The sequence below is a fragment of the Toxorhynchites rutilus genome, chromosome 3, assembly GCF_029784135.1.
Source record: "Toxorhynchites rutilus septentrionalis strain SRP chromosome 3, ASM2978413v1, whole genome shotgun sequence".
NCBI lineage: Eukaryota > Metazoa > Arthropoda > Insecta > Diptera > Culicidae > Toxorhynchites > Toxorhynchites rutilus.
The window spans coordinates 118,015,415-118,036,326 of NC_073746.1; the positions used below are offsets into that span (position 1 = coordinate 118,015,415).

General features: G+C 37.8%; 1 protein-coding gene across 11 annotated transcripts in view; it reads left to right on the forward strand.

Moving 5' to 3' along the window:
* The window catches only part of LOC129780588 (GTPase-activating protein skywalker), a 162,278-nt gene that overhangs the window by 85,039 nt on the left and 56,327 nt on the right, over positions 1–20,912 (forward strand). For 2 of the 11 annotated variants that reach the window (XM_055789017.1, XM_055789014.1), the window contains exon 1: positions 18,521–19,480. The exons of 4 other annotated variants lie outside the window; for them this stretch is intronic. In XM_055789017.1, coding sequence (XP_055644992.1) covers positions 19,321–19,480 — 160 coding nt within the window. In that variant the 5' untranslated portion in view covers positions 18,521–19,320. Of the gene's footprint in view, positions 1–18,506; positions 19,481–20,912 lie in introns of those variants that run through there. 5 more of the 11 variants (XM_055789008.1, XM_055789015.1, XM_055789010.1 and 2 more) reach the window with 5 other exon arrangements.

A 20,912-nucleotide genomic window follows, 5' to 3' on the forward strand; every position in this document is an offset into this window, starting at 1 on the left:
ACGAATGTTTCATAAACATTAAAAAAAGAGATTACAGTCACTTCATTCAATATGAACATCATTACTCATTTGAATATTTTTAATATTTCCTTATTATCTATTAATTAATTTTGAACATATGGTTAAGAGACGAAACCAACAAGAGATAGCGCTCGATTGATTTTTATGTGTATTATATGATGATTCGACATGGTCAGGACAACACCATTCCACAATGTCGTAAGCTGAGTCAACAATTTTTAGTCGACATGCACGTGAAGGTAGAGAGCGAACGACCGCGATTCCTACGATACAAGCGTAGTGAGGAAGAATACATTCACTTGTCAGAAGCTATCATGAGCAACATCGATACAGCCTTTGCTATTGCCAAAACACATTGCATTGTTCCGACATTACAGAGCGTGTGTTTAAACAAAAATTGAAATCCGATCGGATTCGGTCCCACATATTGCTGGATGTATTCGAGTGATATAAATGATATAAATGAAACATGTGTTTGATATTGGAGAGCTCTGTAGCAAAGTTCTTTGCAAATAGAGGAAAATTTCGAAGAAAAGTTGTGTCTGATAATGATTTTACGTTGAGCTTGAGCTTGGGTAGACTGTACAATTCGTAGTTGCTCTCCGTGATTGATCTGAACCAACCAAATTGCACAAAGAACGCACAGAATGACGCTTGGGACAGTCCCGAAGGCCAGAAGAGTCGCCTCTATAGCGTGGTTCCCTAGCGTTTATCGTGGAAGGAATAGTTGTTAGTGGGGAGGATTAAGAATCAGGATTCACTGCGGTAAGTGATGTGATTTTTTAAAACGCGGATTTTCGCGGGAAGAATAGTGGTTTATCGTGCTGCGAACAATTTCATTTTAACTCATTCGAATCTATAGGCATCCTGGGAAGGATACCGTGAAAACATTTTATAATATAATATATCGTCGATGAATTGCGTGGGTTATCCTGTCGCGAACTATTTCACTTTCTACATATTTGAGCACCTGACGGCGGAGAATATCCGTAGGCATCCTAAGAAGGATACCGAAAAAAAATCGGAAATACGACTACTCATCGATATACTTCGGAGTTTATTGAGTCGCGAACTATTTCATATTTGACATACATGGCCATGGATATGGATATTTATAGGCAACCTGAGAAAATACCGGGAAAATTTCTTGATAATATAATGAACTGACGATGTATTTTAGGCTTATCGCGTCACGAGCTTTTTATTTTTATTTTCACATATACATACATACATAAACACACACCTAGCCAAATATTTACAGAAACATACAGTATTCACAAAAATATACAAATGCAAAGCTACTAACGAATACAGAACACTTTTACATGTTTATTTTAATAAACACCAGACCTATTCAAAATTTAAGAAATTTGAAAATTGGTCATGGTTGCTCAAATAGAAAGATTGCAATTCTGAAATAAGTAACATTGTTGCTAAGCCACGTACCTAGACATGACACAACTCACAACTGCTACAACAATATTTGGAACCTATATCGGAATTTATTGATTAAGTCTATAATGGGGAAATGCGGAGCAGAATAACGGGGATCATAGATTAGACATGAATTTCAAGCGAGAAAGACAACACATGGAACTACTTTATATTTGTTCTACATACGTATGCAATTGTAACGAGGGAACAGAGAACAGAAATATATTCACCAACACTTATTTGCATAAGAAACTCATAATGTTCTCTATTTCCACATTTGTACACCGCCGCAAAAATATGTTGTCTATGACGAGAGTACGTTGTCGTCTTTTTTTTTCAAATAACGACACATCGACAAAACAGTATTTGTAATTAGAGAAACAAAATATATGTTATATAGTACAGAAAAAATTAAGAAAAATGAACTTAGCGCATTAGTTGTATCGTGTCGCTCCTGTAGGCACTCATTTTAACGATCGGTAATATTCTAACTACATACTCTCGCGCTTGAAATGAACAACACCATTGAACATACAGATGCATGTCTGAACACGGAGAGCTTCTTAACCTCACTTGTATATCGCTTTAGCTTACACTCGCGAATGATTACCACACTACTACAAAGCATTGAACGCAAGATAGTTGCGCTTCTCAAACTGTGCTTTTCTAATGTGCACACATATTAATCAGCTTTCATCCAACATAATGGAAATAACTAATACATTTATACTGTACAATATTGGACAATTATTTTTTCACCGTCAGCGCAAATCCGATATGTACACATTATAATTCACACATTCACAATTTATAGAATTATTGAATGAAGTACTATTATTTTGACGGAAAACTATTTCGGAGTGGTTTCGAAACAGCACTTTTAAATCACTAAACCGTCCGTTTTACGACTACTCTTAGGGGAAAAACAAGCAGAACTGAACGCGGAGCGTAAGAGAAACAGGTCTTTACTCGACGACTGCCCGCGAGAGACTCTGTGTCTGATTTTACGTTATGGCTGTGTTGGGGAAACCGTAAATCGGGCCAATCAAAACGAGGCAGTTAGGGCGTTTAGATAACGCTAAACATTTTACAGTTATTCAATTGTTTATCTAATGAAAAATAACATTTTATTAATTGCGATAGATGCGTAGAAATATTCCCTGTCAATTGATGCAAACATCTTTCCGATCCAATAAGAAATGTTCGAGTTATAAGCATTCGGAATCTTTCATTTTTTCCTGCATGTGCTGTGTTTAGGTTTTCATTTTACCCCCCATATACTCCGGTTAGACGTAGTCCCACGTCAAAAGGAAGTCCAAATGTGTTACTAATCGCAAAATCCGAAAAAGGAAAGGTCCCTTTTGAGCCGTCTTCATGTTGTTGTATTTGTTGTATTCTGACCATAGAACAATGTTATGATGAGACAAAAGTTTCGAAATTTGTTCTAAATAATTCATATCAAAAAAATAATTTTGGCCGGGACGAAGTTCGCCGGGTCAGCTAGTTCGGAATAAAAAAAAATTACGAGGTTGTGTCTAAGTCACGACCACTTTGTTGACGTAGAACTACGCTGTTATTTTGTTCAAGTCGCTTTTTAATAACGTCGGATATTATTTAACACACACACTTATCTCCGCTTTGCACTCTTCTCAACAGAAGCCCTTTCTATTAATATTTCAGGTCTCGATTAGCTTAGCTGTCATCCTTTGTGGAGATAGTTTTGCTATAGTCATGCGAAACCAAATGACACACAAAATTCCTGAACAATTATTTTCTTGGTAAGCCGATGATAGCCTAGTTTGATGATTCCCCACACAATTGTGTGGTGCAGAAATGTGTCCATGATATCCTCTCGATCTACAAACTTAATGGTTTCTAGAAACTGTGTAATACCTAAATTGAGTACCGCGTAAATTACATAGACTATGCTTTGGTTCATACAAATCCATCATTCAATACAGTATAGTTTAATAAGGCTTCATTCATGGCATATGTACAGGTCGGACTTGATTATATACAGTTTGAAGAAAAATATTTTTTTTATAGTTCAAATATGACTTATTTTGTAACCTTTCAACGTTAAGGTGAAATTTGAGAGGGCATTATAAATAAAATCGCGATTTTTGAAGATTTTGTTGAATTTTCACCAGGAATTGTTCATATCAGTATTGCAGCGAAATTAGGAAAGATAGAAGTTGGGTGTCAAAGAACAAATTGTGGAGTAGTTTAAGAGCTTTAATTTGATTGATAGAAATAATCAAGTGTAAAATGAATTTTTGGGATAAAATTAATAATTACACATTAAAAGTTACTAACTTTTAAATTTTTCACTTCCTACTATATCCTGTACTAAATTTTCTCATCTTTCAAATGAAAGCAACAGAATTGGCTTACGTAGCATACTTTTTGGTGTAGAGTCAGTTTGAGGCAACAGAGTTCTATAATTCTGTCATTGTTGGAATTCTAACATATGCGTAGAAGGATTTTTTCTATCAAATATGACCTTCTATCACCTCCTGAGAGATTCAGGAGAAAAATATTTTTTCCATGTTAGAAAGGTGTTTTCTGACATTAAGGGGGGGAGGCGATCTGGCGTAGTGGTAACATCCATGGAAGTTGAAGTGACGAACCAGCCAAATGAGTTGAAAGTCACTATAATACAGATAAAAAAAAAAGACATTAAGGGGATGAATTAAAAATTAAATTCTTCTTTTATGTTCAATAAATGAATAGTATATGCATAAAAATCGAATAAAAAAATATTTTTTTTGACTCGATTTATACATGATTCGATTAGATACAGTGAAAAGAAATCGGAGATAGTGGTTGTAATCGAGTCCGCGCTGTATTACAAAACTGTCAATCGGTTTTCTCCAATAGGAAACCTCATCGGGTTCGATTATCCTATTAGGAAGAAGCTTGCGAATCGAACCAATGAGAGCATTTCAACACGATACGATAATTTACACCGTATGAAATATAGTATGTAACGTTCCTTGTTTGTGATAATTACACTCTGAATCCAACCCATCAGTGGGTGTTTGAGGGTGATATTAATGGGTGCAACTCCTGTGACACTCCGAAGCACATAGAAGCGAAGTACCGTTCGGAATTGGAACAAGACTTTGATTAAATTATGGGTGAGCAGCAGCAGCGCCAGAAGCATCATTAGACGCTGGAGCTATGACCCGTATTCCTCAGCCACTATCAGTGGTTGTGTTTCAACGTATGTCATAACAAAACCGGCCTCGCTCGATGAACCCCAGAGGAAGCTGTGCAAGCTCGTGATGTGTACGTCACTCGCGTCTCTCGTCCGTACCTCCTAACGGACCAGAAATGCTATCGCCATCCAATGTAATAATTCAATCTCATGGAAATTTTCTCGATCCACGGAGAGCAACTACGAATTGTACAGTCTACCCAAGCTCAAGCTCATGGAAATTTTCTCGATCCACTGATAAAGTCATTGTATCGGAGATTTAGATTCCGAGAAAAAAAAAACAAAGGTGACACTCGTTCCGCCATGCTCCAGACGTAAAACCACAACCGTTATCAAGTGTTTTGACTAGCGATGCGTTTACCAACGACTGCACAAAAAAAAAGCATAATTTAATAACAGAAAGTTTTTGACCTTGCTCCGCTTTATCGCCGAGATGCGGAACACATTTCCTCATTAATAGCAGCCGGTGTCTAACAGCGGGGATAGGCCGTGTTGCCTTGCCCGGAACGCACCCGAGCGGAACCCAGTGGAAGTTGTATATATTAATTGATCTAGGCTCTCAAGCATATTCATTCAGACTCTCAAGCATAACATATTCGACGGGAGTGTTCCCGGAAAACTTCGCTATGGTTCAGCTGAACCCCTGATCCCTTCAGAACGATACCGACCTGCGCGCTGCTTCTTCACTCATTCCCGAGAAAGGTACCTACGATTGATGCGATAAAATTCGATTACGCGACAGGATGTGCAGCTGTCGATGGTGCACTTTGATGACATTGCGAGAATTAGCGCTGGTCGAATAATTTGCATATCCAATCAGCCTTTGTTTTTGTTTGTCGTGAGCCGATTTGTCACGTTCTGTGAAACGAGTACTTTTGTCTCGGTTCACTCGAGTATCGATTTTGAACGGTGAAATATGACAGGCGATGATGATGACGACGTTTGCCGGCGGTGACAGCACTAGTAGCAGCGCACTGGAGATTGTGTTAGGATAGGTGAGGTTGACACGACGGCTTGATTAATCGACCCATTGGGATCAATCGGCTAATGCGCAGCGAGTCGTTTCGAAGATTATTTAGCTGAGCTACTCTCTCACAATAGCGTGACGGGCATCGGTAGAAACTTGGATTCGAGATCATTCCCGGATTCAATGTTTGGTGTGTACCGAGCAGAGATGCCAACCTTCCTGATTTTTCAGGATTTCCCGGACTTTTAGCATGCTCCTAGATATTCTGACAAACAAAATTTGTCCTGATTTTTCTGAAATGATCTTGATTTTTCCTGATTTTTGTACTCTCCAGATTATTCGTAATAATTATACTGGTTTCCATACCAAAGTTTTCTGTCATGATAGTTCTCCGGTTCGCACTTGTATATGTCTTACATTAAGTTAAATTCTCTAGACGCAAAGCTGTGTGAATTTATGAAGTTTCAACGAGATTAAGTTTGAGGAACAACATTGCTTTATTGAGGATAATGTGTATGTCGATGTATTCCCAGAGTTATTAATGTAGGAATACGTTTCAGAGTGTAAAATTAATATAAAAAGATTTTATATGTAAACATAGTCCCATCAATCAAGTTGATTCTACTTTGAACTATTGTTCGTCTGTTTCAAAGTGGAATCAACTTTAATGATTGAGCTATGGTAAATATATTTTTAATCCTACTAAATATCATAAAAATTAGGAAAAAATTCGAAGTCTTCCACTGCTGATATGCTTTCCTCATTTGATGAGTAAAGATTCATTCCATAGCAGGGATGATGAATTCAGTGAAAATTTGAAAATTGATTTTTCTCACTGTAGTGATGCTGTAGATTTTTCAGAACGATATAAACGATCGAAAAACGATCAAAAAGTCAGGTGAAACACTAGCAATTCCGCTTATGCGAGGATTTATACCATGCTTATTAATTCTTTTACACATCCGGTCTTCGCCTGAAGCACGATATACTCTGTTTCTGGTAGGATTTGGAATGGATTCTGTATTATGAGCTTCTACCAAGCAACCTGTTTCTCACATGTATGCTGCCGTTCCACGCATAGTTGTCCCATGTTACTTTTTGACAATTTTCACTTTTCTTCATTAATCTATGTTTTTATGCCTAACCTTCCGGAAAAATACAAAAAAAATGTTATAGTTTGTTCCTGGCTTTTAAAAAACAACATCATGTTCAATTGTCCCATGTCGATATTCTATTCATAACTGTTTCACCATGTTTTTTTTTGTAGTTCCATATCAAATAAAGTACAAGAATTTGATGGCACGCTTTCAGCAGGACCAATGTTCTCATTTCTGGTTTGGAAGAATGAACTTATTCTCTAACAAATAAAAAAAAAGTTTAAATGAACACGTGTATTTATATTCTATATATAGATATATATTAGGGTCCAATGAAAATGGTCATCTCTAATTTCAAAAAGTTACCTCATAAAAAATGTTCACCACCTCGAAAAAACACCCTATTCCAAATATCAGCTCAATCGGACTCAAGGGAGAGTGGCGCAAAGCGGTCAAAGTTTGAGTTTTTTTAAAATCGAAAAATCAATTTTAAGACAATTTTAAGACATTTGGCATCAACATTTTTTTCGTTCGTTTGATTAGTTCTTGAATTATGCAGAAATGTATGCTTCATTTGTATGGCAGCCCCCCCTTAGAGAGGAAGAGGGGTCTCAAACTATCACGAAAACCTTTCCCGGCCCCAAAAACCTCTACATACCAATTTTCATGTTTATCGGTTCAGTAGTTTCCGAGTCCATAAGAATCAGACAGACAGACAGACAGAAAGACACATAGACAGACAGACAGACAGACACACAGACAGACAGACATACAGAAATCCATTTCTATATATATAGATTATTTTCAATGTTGTTTTTGTAGGTTTGCACTATGCATTATATGAGTTATCATTTTTTTGATACTACCTTTGCCTGAATTATACCAGAACGGTTAATGTGCTGCATCCAGAGTTCATAGTATTAGAACATCAATCAGCTAGTTTCGTTTGTGTTCACCTCAATATCTCCCATCTGAGAGATAAATATAAATAAAACACATCTCTTGCATCGGTCTGGGAAATACTTTGTTTTGAAAACTCGAATGCGTATTTAAAACAACTCAGTCAGAGAGCACAACAAATAAATAAAAAATTTCGTCGACACTATCAGGAATCATTCCCCAGATTACGTCAGATTTTTCCGCATCCCTCGAAACTTCAGCGCACGTGCCTTCGAAATGGTTGGCATGAGAAATGATGCCTTAATCTTGGTGTACTAATTGACACGACTTCCATTTGGAACAGCGTCGGGGCATTAATCTAAATTACAATTTGTATATCGTATGCTCGCGGAAGAACTGGCTGGCTGGTGTCTAATTGGTTCGTTAGAAAGAAATCCAGCGCTCTTGTTTTGCGCCTATACGCGCGCAATAACCCATACTCTGCAGCGCACGGGACCATATAATCATCTAATCTTTTCTGTAGGTTATCACCGGTTCGTTGCAATCTAGAATCTGGCCCGCTTGTTTGGGAAGCGTTTCGCGCTAAGCCGGACCGTAGATTTGCTTGTTTCTTTTAGGCTGATGTAACAAGGTATACATCACGAGCAAGATAGTTGGTGATAAATCTCCATTATTTAAAGGGAGACCTTATCGTGCAGTTTAGCACTGCCCTGCCTACAATCGTATCTGTGTGCACTGAATGACGAAATTTCGGGATTTTCCAGCAGTTGGCCAGAAGGAGGGGAAGAGGACAGTATATGTCGGCCTGAAATTAAATTTATTGGCGGAGCTTAACGTTGGGTAAGTGCAAGCGGCCAGATGGGCACATCTGTGGTTGAGATAATATCCAGAGCCAGGTTCGATGTTGACAAAAATCAACACTCTCCAGCGGATCGGGAGCGATGGTTATCTGTATAACTGGATAAGCCGGATAGAGCGGTCAGCCACTTCGTCTATCAGTAAAGTGATTTTTTACCAGTTGTGTTACGATGGAATAAACAACGAGACATCACTATTGGCTGAAGTGCAGCAAATATTAAGTTTGAATTAACGAATGCACGATTCTTTTTCATTGATTTTTGTTTAATATTTATTTAGCATTATGTTGTGCAGCAATTTGAGAAATGTACTGATAAGCTTCTCATGGAGATTTTAAAACAAACTTTTTAGTATATTTATTTCCAGAGTATATATTAGTGCATGTATCATTCTAACTATAAAGACTTAAAAACTCGAACGAAATGTCAAGTATTTCGTGAAAGAAAATTAATGATTTCGCAAATAATCAGCTGGAAAAACCAAGGCCGGCTGGAATGCAAAGCTATTTCACACGACCACGCTATCCATATAGCTGCCAGTGCTGTTATATAGAAGCGTGATAATATTACACCTCATCATAAAATGAAGTTGGAAAGTTTTTTCTAAGATGATAAAGGAGAACACGAGAATATATCTTTCTTTGTCTGGGCCGTGTATTTGGCAAACTATACCAGAAGCCTTCATATGCTTTCATTTCAATGTGTTTCCTGTTTCGCTGGTTCATATTACAAATGATATACATGTATTGGGGAGTAGAACATTTTCTGTTATTTTTCAGATCATTTAATTTAATAAATCGGGATGCCATAACATGTGCTAAAAATTAACTTTGGGTGCAGGATCAAAGATTTACATAATTCATACATATTTTGAAAAAATTGCATTAGTTTTAAATATTGTTACTACTCTCGCGTCGACATTTCCGATGCCGACGAAATAAAGTTGGGTTGTCAAGCGATCCTGTTTGTTTTTTACGTGTTTAAATGACATTTCATACATATCATACTGAGAATGTGCAATTGCATGAAGAAAACTAATAATTTTCAGGAGAACCTCGAAATATTTTTGTTCGAAGTAATCCCCGTTTGACGGACGGGTCGGTTTTACCAAGGGAAAGTCGGGAAAGGGAAAGCGGGTTTCTTAGGAAGACATATGGGGAGCATAATATTAAGATATTAAGATCGCGACTAGTAAGCGACCATAATCTGATATGCGTGAGTATACCCTTTCGATCTTCTAAATCAGCAGCCAGTTAAATTCTTTATTTGCATTTTTAACATAACCAAACAACATGCTCGATATTATGACATCCTGGATCACAATTTCATAAATTGTTAGTAGCAAGACCTACACGATAAAAAACGTGAATTGAGCACGAATTGATTAAGCAACTTACAATACAATAACTGATAGATGCCTATTATCGGTAAATGGAGAATAATTCATTATACGCATCAACTCACATTGTGAAATGCAATGCATGCATTGTGAAGATTGCTTGTTGTGTGGGGAAGGAAAAGTAGCTAGTGCAATCGAAAGAAAACATACCCATTTTATTCGTCAAATTGTTAATTTTTTTTACTATTTTCACCGTTCATGTTTCAAGCAAGAAAAATGTTGGATAAATTTCCTGTTTAATGATATATAACACAACATATGTTGCAATAACGATTTTGAGTAAAATGTGTTTGAAAACTCTTAATGATGGTGCCAATGAAAATGGTCATCTCTAATTTCAAAAACATACCTTATAAAAATGTTCACCACCTCGAAAAAACATCCTATGCCCATATCAGCTCAATCGAACTTAAGGGGGGACCTCGGTCTGGAAAATCGAAAAAAATGAATTTTTGTTTTTTGCATTTTTGGGAAGCTTATGCTCTCAGAAATGTTGTCCAAAAAGGATTTTTCGTCATTTGATTTCGTTGGAATTTTACAGCCAAACGTATGAAGTAATCTCAAGGGATATAGTATTACTGTACGAATTTTAAAACGCGTTTTTCTCGAAACCATGTTATTTCAACTGGTGGTATCGATATCTCAGGATCTACTCGACCGATTTGACTGAAATTTTTTTTATCAGCAGGTAAAAATGAATTATCGAAGGCGTTATATAGCCGTTTTTCGATATCTAATATTTTGGTTTTTTTTTAAATCCCCATTTAGAGATTTTTCATGAAAAATATTTAATTTTTTAAAAAAATGCCGTCGTTTTGGCAATTTTTCGAATTTTCAAAAACCCCTATGTAACGCTTTAGGTATTGTTCTAAAGTTTCAAAATATCCATTGGAATTTGTTCTACGACACCTCTCCGTTGCTTCAGAACCGATACCACCAGTAAGGTACCGATTTTCAGATGGCATCTACGCATCCAGCTGTCAACAGCGTCATTATCATTATTCGTGCACTTAAACAATGGAGAATACATCTTCAAATATATCTTAAATAATAACCAAAATACACGAACACTTCACTTCAAAAAAGTGAAGTGTCATTTCGAAAAAAAAAATTTTGTAAAATATCGACACTCTGGTCCGAAACTCCGAAAAAAAATAAGATGACACTAGATCTCGACGTTTCATGCAATTTTAAGGCATTTGGCACCAAACATTTTTTATCATAAACCCCGATTTTCTCCCCCCTTGGGTGATTTTTCGATTTTCAAAAATCTCAAACTTTGACCGCTTTGCGCCACTCTCTCTTAAGTCCTATTGAGCTGATATTTTGCATAGGGTGTTTTTTCGTGTTGCTGAACATTTTGTATAGGGTTATTTTTTGAAATTTTAGGGTAGATTTTTTCCCATACATTCATTGGCACCCTAGTGACCCCCTATATAGAAATCAAAGACATAGTCCTATGTCAAAATTTTAAAAAAAAGTTCTTCAATATTATTAGTAGTTCCTTTCAAAGACATTAGAATTGTGATGTGCAAGTGGTAAAGTCAAATCGTTGTTTGCTTTCAGAAGAATAATCAAAACCCTTTGGGGAATGAGATCTGCATTCGGAATTAGAATATAGTAATCTGGTCAGAGCTTGAGTTCGAACTACCAAAGGGCATTCACAGAAGGCAACCGAGAGAGCTTCTCAATTTGTGATGTATAAGATGAACCGACGATTTGTTTCGTGACACATCGCGCTGTCTATCGCGTTTGTTTCAACAAACGATAATGGAAAAATAAAATTCAGTACAACATTTTTACTAAAAAAAAGACGACATAATTGTCATTCCAAAAATACAACATTTTCCTTTTGTACTTTTATTTGCAAACAGAAAATATTTTCAACTGAAATTGTGTGATTTTATATTATAAATTTGTGATTTTATATTATAAGGATTGTGTTATGTAACTTTGATGAAGAAAAATCTAAGTTTTTTTTGGAAATGAAATTTACACTTGAAATTAGAAAGGAGGAATCTCCAAATAGAAAGCCGCCTAATTCAAACAGTGCTTGTGCTATCGGGGCAATCGGAAGAACTTCTCAATGTTCGTTATTTTCACAGCGCTTATATGAAATTTCGTGGTGTAATATTTTTGTTGCTCATCACGAATTAAATAACCTATTACATTACATGAGTATCGCATACCCTAATACGTCGCGGCGAGAATTATCTTTGGGTAACATCTAAGACCTCAGGGTTAATTGCGCGTAGTAATTTTAAAGTTAACGCGCGGCGATAGAGGATATGGAAGGGTAACCGAGAGTAGAGTATTTTTCTCTCTATTTTTGATACATCCAAATAAAAACCGACAGTATATTTCACGAAGCAAATGTCATTGTCAGTCTATCGTATGCTCCGACAAATTATGACGGCAAAAGTAAACCCTAAAATTTGATGCTTTAAACAACCTTTCTTCGAAAAAAATGTACGTCATTCCAAAAACACAAATTTCTTAATTTTTTTTCGATGTCTTCGATGTTTCGAGAATTGAGTATATTGTCAACAGAGATATTTAAACGAGATATTCAAATTAGAATTACGAACGAAAATCTTAATGGTCCACGTTGGCATCATGTTTATTTTTTTACAACATGTCAAATCATTAAGAAAAAACTACCATGAATACACGAAATTGCAAGAAATAGCTACATATCGACTAGTCGCGTCATATTATCGCTCGAATTCGTATCATGCATTACTCTGCTGGCAACATTAGTTGAAACAAAACGACCAAAAATCGATTATACAAAAGTTAGAGGGTTGTGTTCGAGATACGACCGCATTATTAACCTAGGACAAAGTTGGGCCTTCTGTTGTTTTATATTTGGAAAATATGAAAATATGGGAAATCAGGATCAAACCGACACCTCCTGATTTTTCCAGTTACAAGCATTTTTTTTGCAAATTTCCCAATGTACCCTGTACACACTTGTCGTTTTTTACGTTTCGAGTCACCCTACAGTTGCGGAAGTCGCTTTACTAGCAAAAAAAAACAACAAAACAGAACCGATAAGCAAACAGGAGTTAATCCGTGTTAAATTTCGCTAGTGCAATTTAAGTGTTTTAGTCAGAAAATTTTGGAAAATTGGATTCTTCGATGAGCCAAATTCATTTTAGATCATTGTTCAATGTTTTTTGTATTATGTGTTAATGTTATTGTTTATCGATGCTCGAGAACTTTGTTTTGAAATTTTTTTGTCTATTCGGGGTAACACCGACACATTCAGTCAGGGTAAAACCGACACCTAGTTTGTGTTCCACTGACAGGAAAATGTGTCCTTACTTTTTGTAGATGCCTCGTGTTGATACAGGGTGGCGCATAGGTCACGCAACCGATTTGCACAAAAAAAAATCCTATAAAAAATGTATCGCGATACAAAATCTTTATTCTCGAATAAAAAACGATACAAAGTCGACAACTGAAACGCTTAGGAACCAACACGCTCGATGGTTGCAGCGATCGTTATTTTTTTTCCTTCAGAGAGCGTTGCGTGACTTATGCGCCACCCTGTATTTGGAAGAACAATCGACAGAACTGCACTGATAAAACATCCAAAACCAACGTTGAACAGGGGACGTCAACAAAAAAGCCTGGCAGGGCTCCAACGCAAATCGGCACATCTCCCGTGGATGCTCACCCAGGCGGGGATCAAAACTCTCGTGTTTATTCCGAACTTTTTGTTTTCTAATTAAAATTAAAAAAGATCAGCAGATACTGTAGAATGATTCTTGATTAGTTGAGAGAGAGAGGTTCTGTAACGATTTGAAGTCGAAGAAACATGAAAGGTTTTGGAAATATGTGAAAATCCTTAGGGTGTTGGTTTTACCCTGGTTTCCCCTACCTAGAATCATCTTTCTTCGTATCAGAATGTGTTTATACAAATAATAATATTGGGTATTTGCGCTTAATCTCAAACTTCTGATTCCAACCTGTACGTGGCAAGCTTTGATCGAATATTTGTGGCCTTTAAAGGAATATCTATTTAACCCAGGGGTTAAGCCAGCGCTACACGATGCTACGAACACCCTCGAATGCTGGACGCTCGCTGATCCGACGCATCGTGTAGTTGACTGACGAGCTACGAACCTCCAATGTTGAGTGTCGAATATTATTCGCGTTGGAAGGTAATCCGTTCGTTGTGGATTACCTTCCAACGCGAGTGACACGAGTCCAAGGATTTTTGTCATTCGTTGATTCGACACTCGATGACATTCGATACACCGCTACACGATTCGTCCGAATCTATCTTTGACAGATTGGTTTGTTTACAAGTTTTAGATGAAGGAACTATGAAATTGATTCATAAAATTCAAAATATTCGGCAAAATATTGCAGTTTAATAATGTTAATTTCAAGCATTTTTAATTTACAGCCCGATATCAGTACAATTGCAGCAATTTCAATACTCGCATCGTCATCCAGTTTCCTAACGTTTTTGTTGGTAAATAAAAACAATAAACATTCGATCCAAATACTCGCCGAATGTTTGGACCGAGTGCATTGAATCGAATCACTTCACCGTGTAGCAGCACATTCGTCACAACATTTGTCGATTCATCGAGCCAAATGTTTGAGTCCAACATTCGAGTGAAACGTTGGACGAATCGTGTAGCGCCCGCATTAGACATCAATTGAATATAGGCTACCCAAAATCAAAATCAATATGGCGTCATTTGTTTACCAACATATTATTTGCGAGGATTGAACGTTGAAATCACGGAGATAGTATGCTTTATTTCTAACTGCATGAGTGATTTTCATATTTCGGTTTCACATGGAGGTGTTCACATTTAACATGGAGTTTAAAGTTAGCCACTATTCGACTATTTAACCGGACCGAGTTGTAAATAACATTAATTGACAGAACCAAAATGTCAGTGAACCGCAGCAATATTGGCTACACTGACAATATGAGGGATTTGACGTTTTAGTCATACCCCTGATTCAACCCAGTCATAGTTTATAATCTCTCCTTTCTAGGTTACCTAGGGTTATACTCTTACCGTGGTTACTCTAAGGTTAATCTAGTGAATTATGCGAGCGATAAGTTACGAAATACATTGGTTTGGTTCAGTGTAAGGAGGTCCTTTCGTTAAGGTTATCCAAGAATGTCATCCGTCATCGTATGTAGGTTTGAAAGATAGAATGAAAAAAGTACTCAGCGCGAGGTGCTGGTGGTATTGGACTTCCTTTTTACTCCAGGCTTATGCAATGTGTGCATTTTATTCTAGAATGTATGAAAATGTACGAGAAATTCCAGATTGTATACAATATTCACTGTACGGTGGAGCGCGATGAGACATGTCTCGATTGCCTTTAAAGGTTGCTCGTGGAAATTCTTCGCCGCTGCGTTTTGAAATTCGAGGTTTACGATTGATTTTGCTTCGATTGTCGATGGAGACTCTCCTGCACCGCTTGTGAAAATATATGATAGGAAAGATTTGCTATTCGATTCAATATAAAATAATTATCCCCGATTGACTTCTAGAGTTTACCAGCGGTATCCAACGCCGCGTGTTGAAATATATGGCAGTTTACAGAGAATGCTACGCGCGATAAACACAAAATATTATTTATTTATTTGTATTCGGTCTTCGATTGTAGAATACAGGCTACACTTCACATATAAGGTACACCGGGGCAAGTTGATATTCGGAGTTAGTAAAAACGGAAACCATAACTTTTACTAGGAATGACAGATTTACGTGATATATTTTTCAGTAAACATTACCTTTCCATCCACCTTTTGACAGCCATTACCAGAATATTGGGATGCCTTAACGCAATCCGCGCCTTTGTTTATTCGCGCCTCATTCGTGAAATCAAAACAAACATTTTTGCGCGCTCGGTCCGATTTTTCAAAAATATCGCAAGAATTGCACGTCAGGTAATCAAATAGGGATAATCAAGTGTAGTTACTTTTGAAACTAAACTGAAAAACCTTTTTCCGTACAGCTTTGAGCATTTCAACTCACACCATGTTTTTTTTTTGACCCTGGGGTAAGTTGAAAAAGCAGTGAAAATCGACTATTTTATAATCTTCAATAGTATTCTTGAAGTTATTGTTTCGAATCTTAATGTCTAGTATGTAGTGTTCATTTTGCGTGTATCAGACTACTTCCCCACATCTAACGTCTACCAAAACCCCTTTTTCCAGTTGCTTATATGTAATTCCTTCAATTTAGTGTTTCATAAATCTGTTGTAGATACAGTGGAACCTCGACTATCCGCGGTGCGGGTTATCCGCGAAAGCGAGTTCCGTAGTAATTCTATAGAGCGTCCCGAGATTTGTCAGTGAGATGTAGGCACTTGCTCTTTCGTTTTGATCATGGCTTTCACATTATCTGATCACTGGTGTACACGACCTTACAGATGGATAGTTTAATGATTTTTGTATTGATAAAACATAGTTTTCATGCTGAAATATCTTTATTTCGTGTTTGCACCTCATTTTCAGTCGTTTATCGCGTTATCCGCGATTTCCGTGATTCGCGGTGGCCTAGCCAGACTATTTCGCGGATAATGGGGGTTCTACTGTAGTTCGAGAGTAAACCCGCAAATTAAACTAATGATAGTTCGCGTTTCAACTTACCCCGCTTTACAGGACAAGTTAAAACAATGACTGTAAAAACGAAACAATTTAAAAATTTATATTTTTCGAAACATCCATGGGCATCTCTATTTTTTTTATCGAAAGTTATCTGTCATACCCTGAAAATGCTGCAAACAGATTTCAATTTAGTGGTTTAGTGATTTTTTAAGATAATTTTCAAGTTGAACTTCGAAAAAACCGTTGCAACTTGCCCCGGTGTACCTTACTATTTGTTTAAGTCTAAAATAATCGGGTAATATTGAAGTAGAATTCATCACAAACAACACTGAAAGCCTCAAGATAAGAACATGAAGAGCTGTTACATCCATAGTGAGTCCTGTGCCTAGGAATGGCGATCAAAGCAGAGTGCCGCAGCAGGCGCGGGGGTAGTGAGTGAAATTTCACGTGGTAAATCAGGACAATCATGATTGCTCGCCAGGACGTCAAATATGAACAACGGTTGTAGTCTCAAACTTCGTACCGACAGGAGCTCAAGATTGATCAGACGGAAACGACCTGGATAGTCAGAAAAATTTAAGGGGTCATTCCATGGCAGGTTTCGAGGTGTGAAACGTAAAAATTGTTTCTGGATGTGTTCGATGCGTACCATCTGGTACGTAATATAGCACTTGTTGCGAGTTGTCCTTAAATATCCTTAACCGCCGCGTGTTGGAATATTCAATTAAACAGAGTTGTATTCGCGATGAGATGCGATATCGCCGGACTAGTTTGTTAGGAAGGGGTTCTTTTGGTTACGCCGTGTATTGAAATATTTTCGTATTTCGGAAAATTCGTTTCTTCTAATGGTCGTGAATTCGCGTTTACACAATCAGCACACTTACCTCAGTGAATCTTGATTCTTACCTGTCCTCACTAACAATTACCCCGAAACGAAACTCCGATCACGAATATCGTACTAACATCCCTTCCCCTCTCTTCGTGAAATTCATTATTGACTATAAAAAGTTTGGAACGCCGAAACTTGCACAATGAGAATGGATTGCTTCTCCTGGGTGCCATTAAGTGTGTTCTTCGTGCTATCTCTCTATTGCAGGTCAATCACGGAGAGCAACTACGAAGTGTACAGTTTGCCCAAGCTGATGCTGAAAATTCCATGGTTACTCATGACACCTTGGGGTAAAATTAATGACCTAAGGGTAGTGATACTACACAAATGGTTTCATTCTAATTACTCTAACTCTAACTCTAATCACTCTAGTTGCCCAGATCGGAATTCCCTGATGCGACTTGGCACCGATCTGAGATTTTCCCGGGCTAAACGTGAAACTACACCTTGATATTCGCTTATTTAACTTTTGTTTACCGCATGTTCTCGAAGTGTTGATGTTTTCGCCGAATCGTTGGAGATATCCGCCAAAAAGGGTACGGGTTTCTCGCCGGAAAGATCATCCAACCAATTCAGTTCGAATGGATTGCTCTCTTTTTCGAATGAAACGCTTTGTGAACAACGATACCGTTGAACTTTTGTGGTTTGTGGTGTGTTTTTATTGTTGTTGAAAACATGAAACGCGATACGTTCGGAACCGCACGTTGCATCCATTGTTTACATTGGCTTGTTTGGGATGCAAATGGTAAACATAGTTACACATCAAGTACACGTATAAATACAATTGAGAAGGAAGAAGAGGAATGCTCTCGTAATGCTTTCTTCCGTGTGAAATGATAACCGCATCATGTGTATAATACACCACTCAACCAATGAGATGATACCACAGCAGATGACAGTAAACAGTGCGATCGTTTTCCGTGCCCGTTGTTTGTTTACCGTCGTCGTATCGCGCTCCGTTTGGTTGTTGTGGCTCTGTATTGATTCTCTTTCGCTGAACAAGGGAGCAGGAGCGGCGGCAGCAGCGAACTCTCGATTCGACCGGTTTCAATTTAAATCATCTCTCAATTATCGCACCCTTACCCGCGGGGCAACGACCAGAAGCGGCGGCGGCAGCGGCAGTGGTGGAATCTATTCACTGCCTGATACACACTCAGTAGAGATCAACCGGCGAAATTGAACGGACGTGTTTCCTCGATCGCGGTCACGTTGACATGATGAAATCGCCGCCATTCTCAGTGTAGTGTTGTTTTTGTTGAGTGCTCGTCGATGACGGATATCGCGCTTAGGAAGTTCACGAGACTCACGGCGAACGCTGAGTGGTAGCCGTAAAATTTTCGATGAAATTGTGAATGTGATCCATTTGTTTATGCTCGATTGGTGAATAGTGAACCTCATCACGCCGTAGCGGCTTTGATTCAAAGGGAGGATTATTTCTCTCATCACAAGTGCAAAGTGTTGAAACCTCAAGTGGTCGTGTCGTGTCTTTGTTGCTCAATCAAAGTCTCAAAGCGGTATTATTGCGGACAGCGGCCGGCCGGAGAAATTGGAATTGATGCTTTTCTTGTTTGCGCTGAAAAATGAGATTTTGATCGAGTCCATCTTCTGATGATAACGGTTTACATTGCCCCAGCTTTATAACCCTGGTTGGGGAAGAGTTTCGACTGGTTCAGCCAAGCGAAGAAATATGCGCAATTGTGTCTATATTTAGAAGGAAACAAGATGAGTGGATTTCTGTGCATACGACGGGTATTGCTGCTGGTTCGGAAGTGAAAACAGAGTGATCCAAACGAAAGCAACAATAAAAGAAAAACAGAAGCACTGTTCAAAGTACCCAAAGCAAAGCACTGTTTATTTGTGTTCGAGAGCAGCGGGTGGAATCGTGCGGCGGTTCCTAGTATAGTGTCTCTCGCGTGTGGGGTGGGCAAGTGAACCAAAGTCATGGTTGCCAAAACGCCAGAAGGTATCTCGCTCGAGAATCTCAGTAAACGCGCATCGGTCTACATCGATCCGGACTGTGATCTGTACTTCGAGCTCCAGTACCTGCAATCGGCGGATTTCAACAAGTGTCAATGCTTCGATTTGCGCTTGTTATCGCCAGGTAATTCTCTGTTTTCGTTTGAGGAAAGTTGTAAACTGGCCAATCATGGTTTCATAGCGAATCGTGCAATGATGACTTGATCTCACCCATATGATATTTGTTCTTGAAATTTTATTGTTTATACATACTGTGCTGTTAATTATTCCAGTCTAACTGATGTTAATTCGAATGTGAAGTTCTCTTCCAAATCAGTAAACGACCCAACAAGCCGAAGGAAAAAAATTGCCCATACTTTTTCTTCTTCTAATCCATTGTCATGGTCTTCATTTAATTGTTTTCGACATTCTAAAATTTCTGTTTTATAACTTATGTAACTGAGCCTGTAAAAATAAACGAATTAAAAAAAAATCTGTTTCTTTTTGCAAGACCAATCTAATGATTTCGCGATCAGGCAAGTACAATAAGAACCACTATTGGCTACTCCGAATAATCTTGTAAAAATATGAGATCAATCCTTCCAATTTCCTCCCAGGATAACTTGACAAAAGTTTCATCCACTTTCTGCCCGGATTCACCAAAAGACGGCATCCTCCAGATTCCCATGTTTGAAGCTAGGATTTTTTGTTCATGTTCATTCATTGAATCGGAACTGATTAATCGATATATACTGCCGTTCTACGCATAGTTGTCCCATGTTACTTTTTCATAATTTTCACTTTTCTTCATAAAACAATGTTTTTATGCCTAATCTTCCAGAAAAACACAAAAAAAGTTATTGCTTGTTAACATACTTTAAAAAAACAACATCAAGCTCAACAGTCTCATGTTAATATTTCAAGCAACTAACTGTCCCAGCATGTATTTTTTGTATATACAGTAGAACCTCGATTATCCGCGAATGCGAGTTCCCTAGTGACTCTATAAACCTTCCCGAAATTTGTCAGTGAGTGGTAGAGTCTTGCTCTTTGGTTTTGGTCATGGCTTTAACATTATCTGATCACTGATGTACACGACCTTACAGATGGATAGTTCAATAATTGATGTACAGTCAACCCTCCTATAACGCGGAGAGTGCGTACCGTGTTATATGGAAACCGCGCTATAAGAAACTCGGATTTTGCATACAATCCAGGCTAATCCGTAGCGCGTTGTATGGAAACCGCGCTATAAGAACTCAGAATGAGTACAAATCACATCATTCGTACCGCGTAGTATGGAGACCAATAAGAGATCATAAAAAAAATTATAAAAAAATAAAATAAAAAGTAGAAGGGGCCTAGGGGCACGGACGGAAGTTTGACGTAGGACTGTAATTGTTCAGAACAGTTGTTTTTTAAATGTAATTCTTTTCATTCTTCAGAAATCTGTTAGTTTAATTCTTTTGAAACTCTAAATAGTAGCCCTGAAAAGGGCCGTTTGTTATATGTATTCATAACCGTCAAACGGTTTGTACTCATAATCGCGAGCAGTAGCTTTTTCGGTGGAATAATGT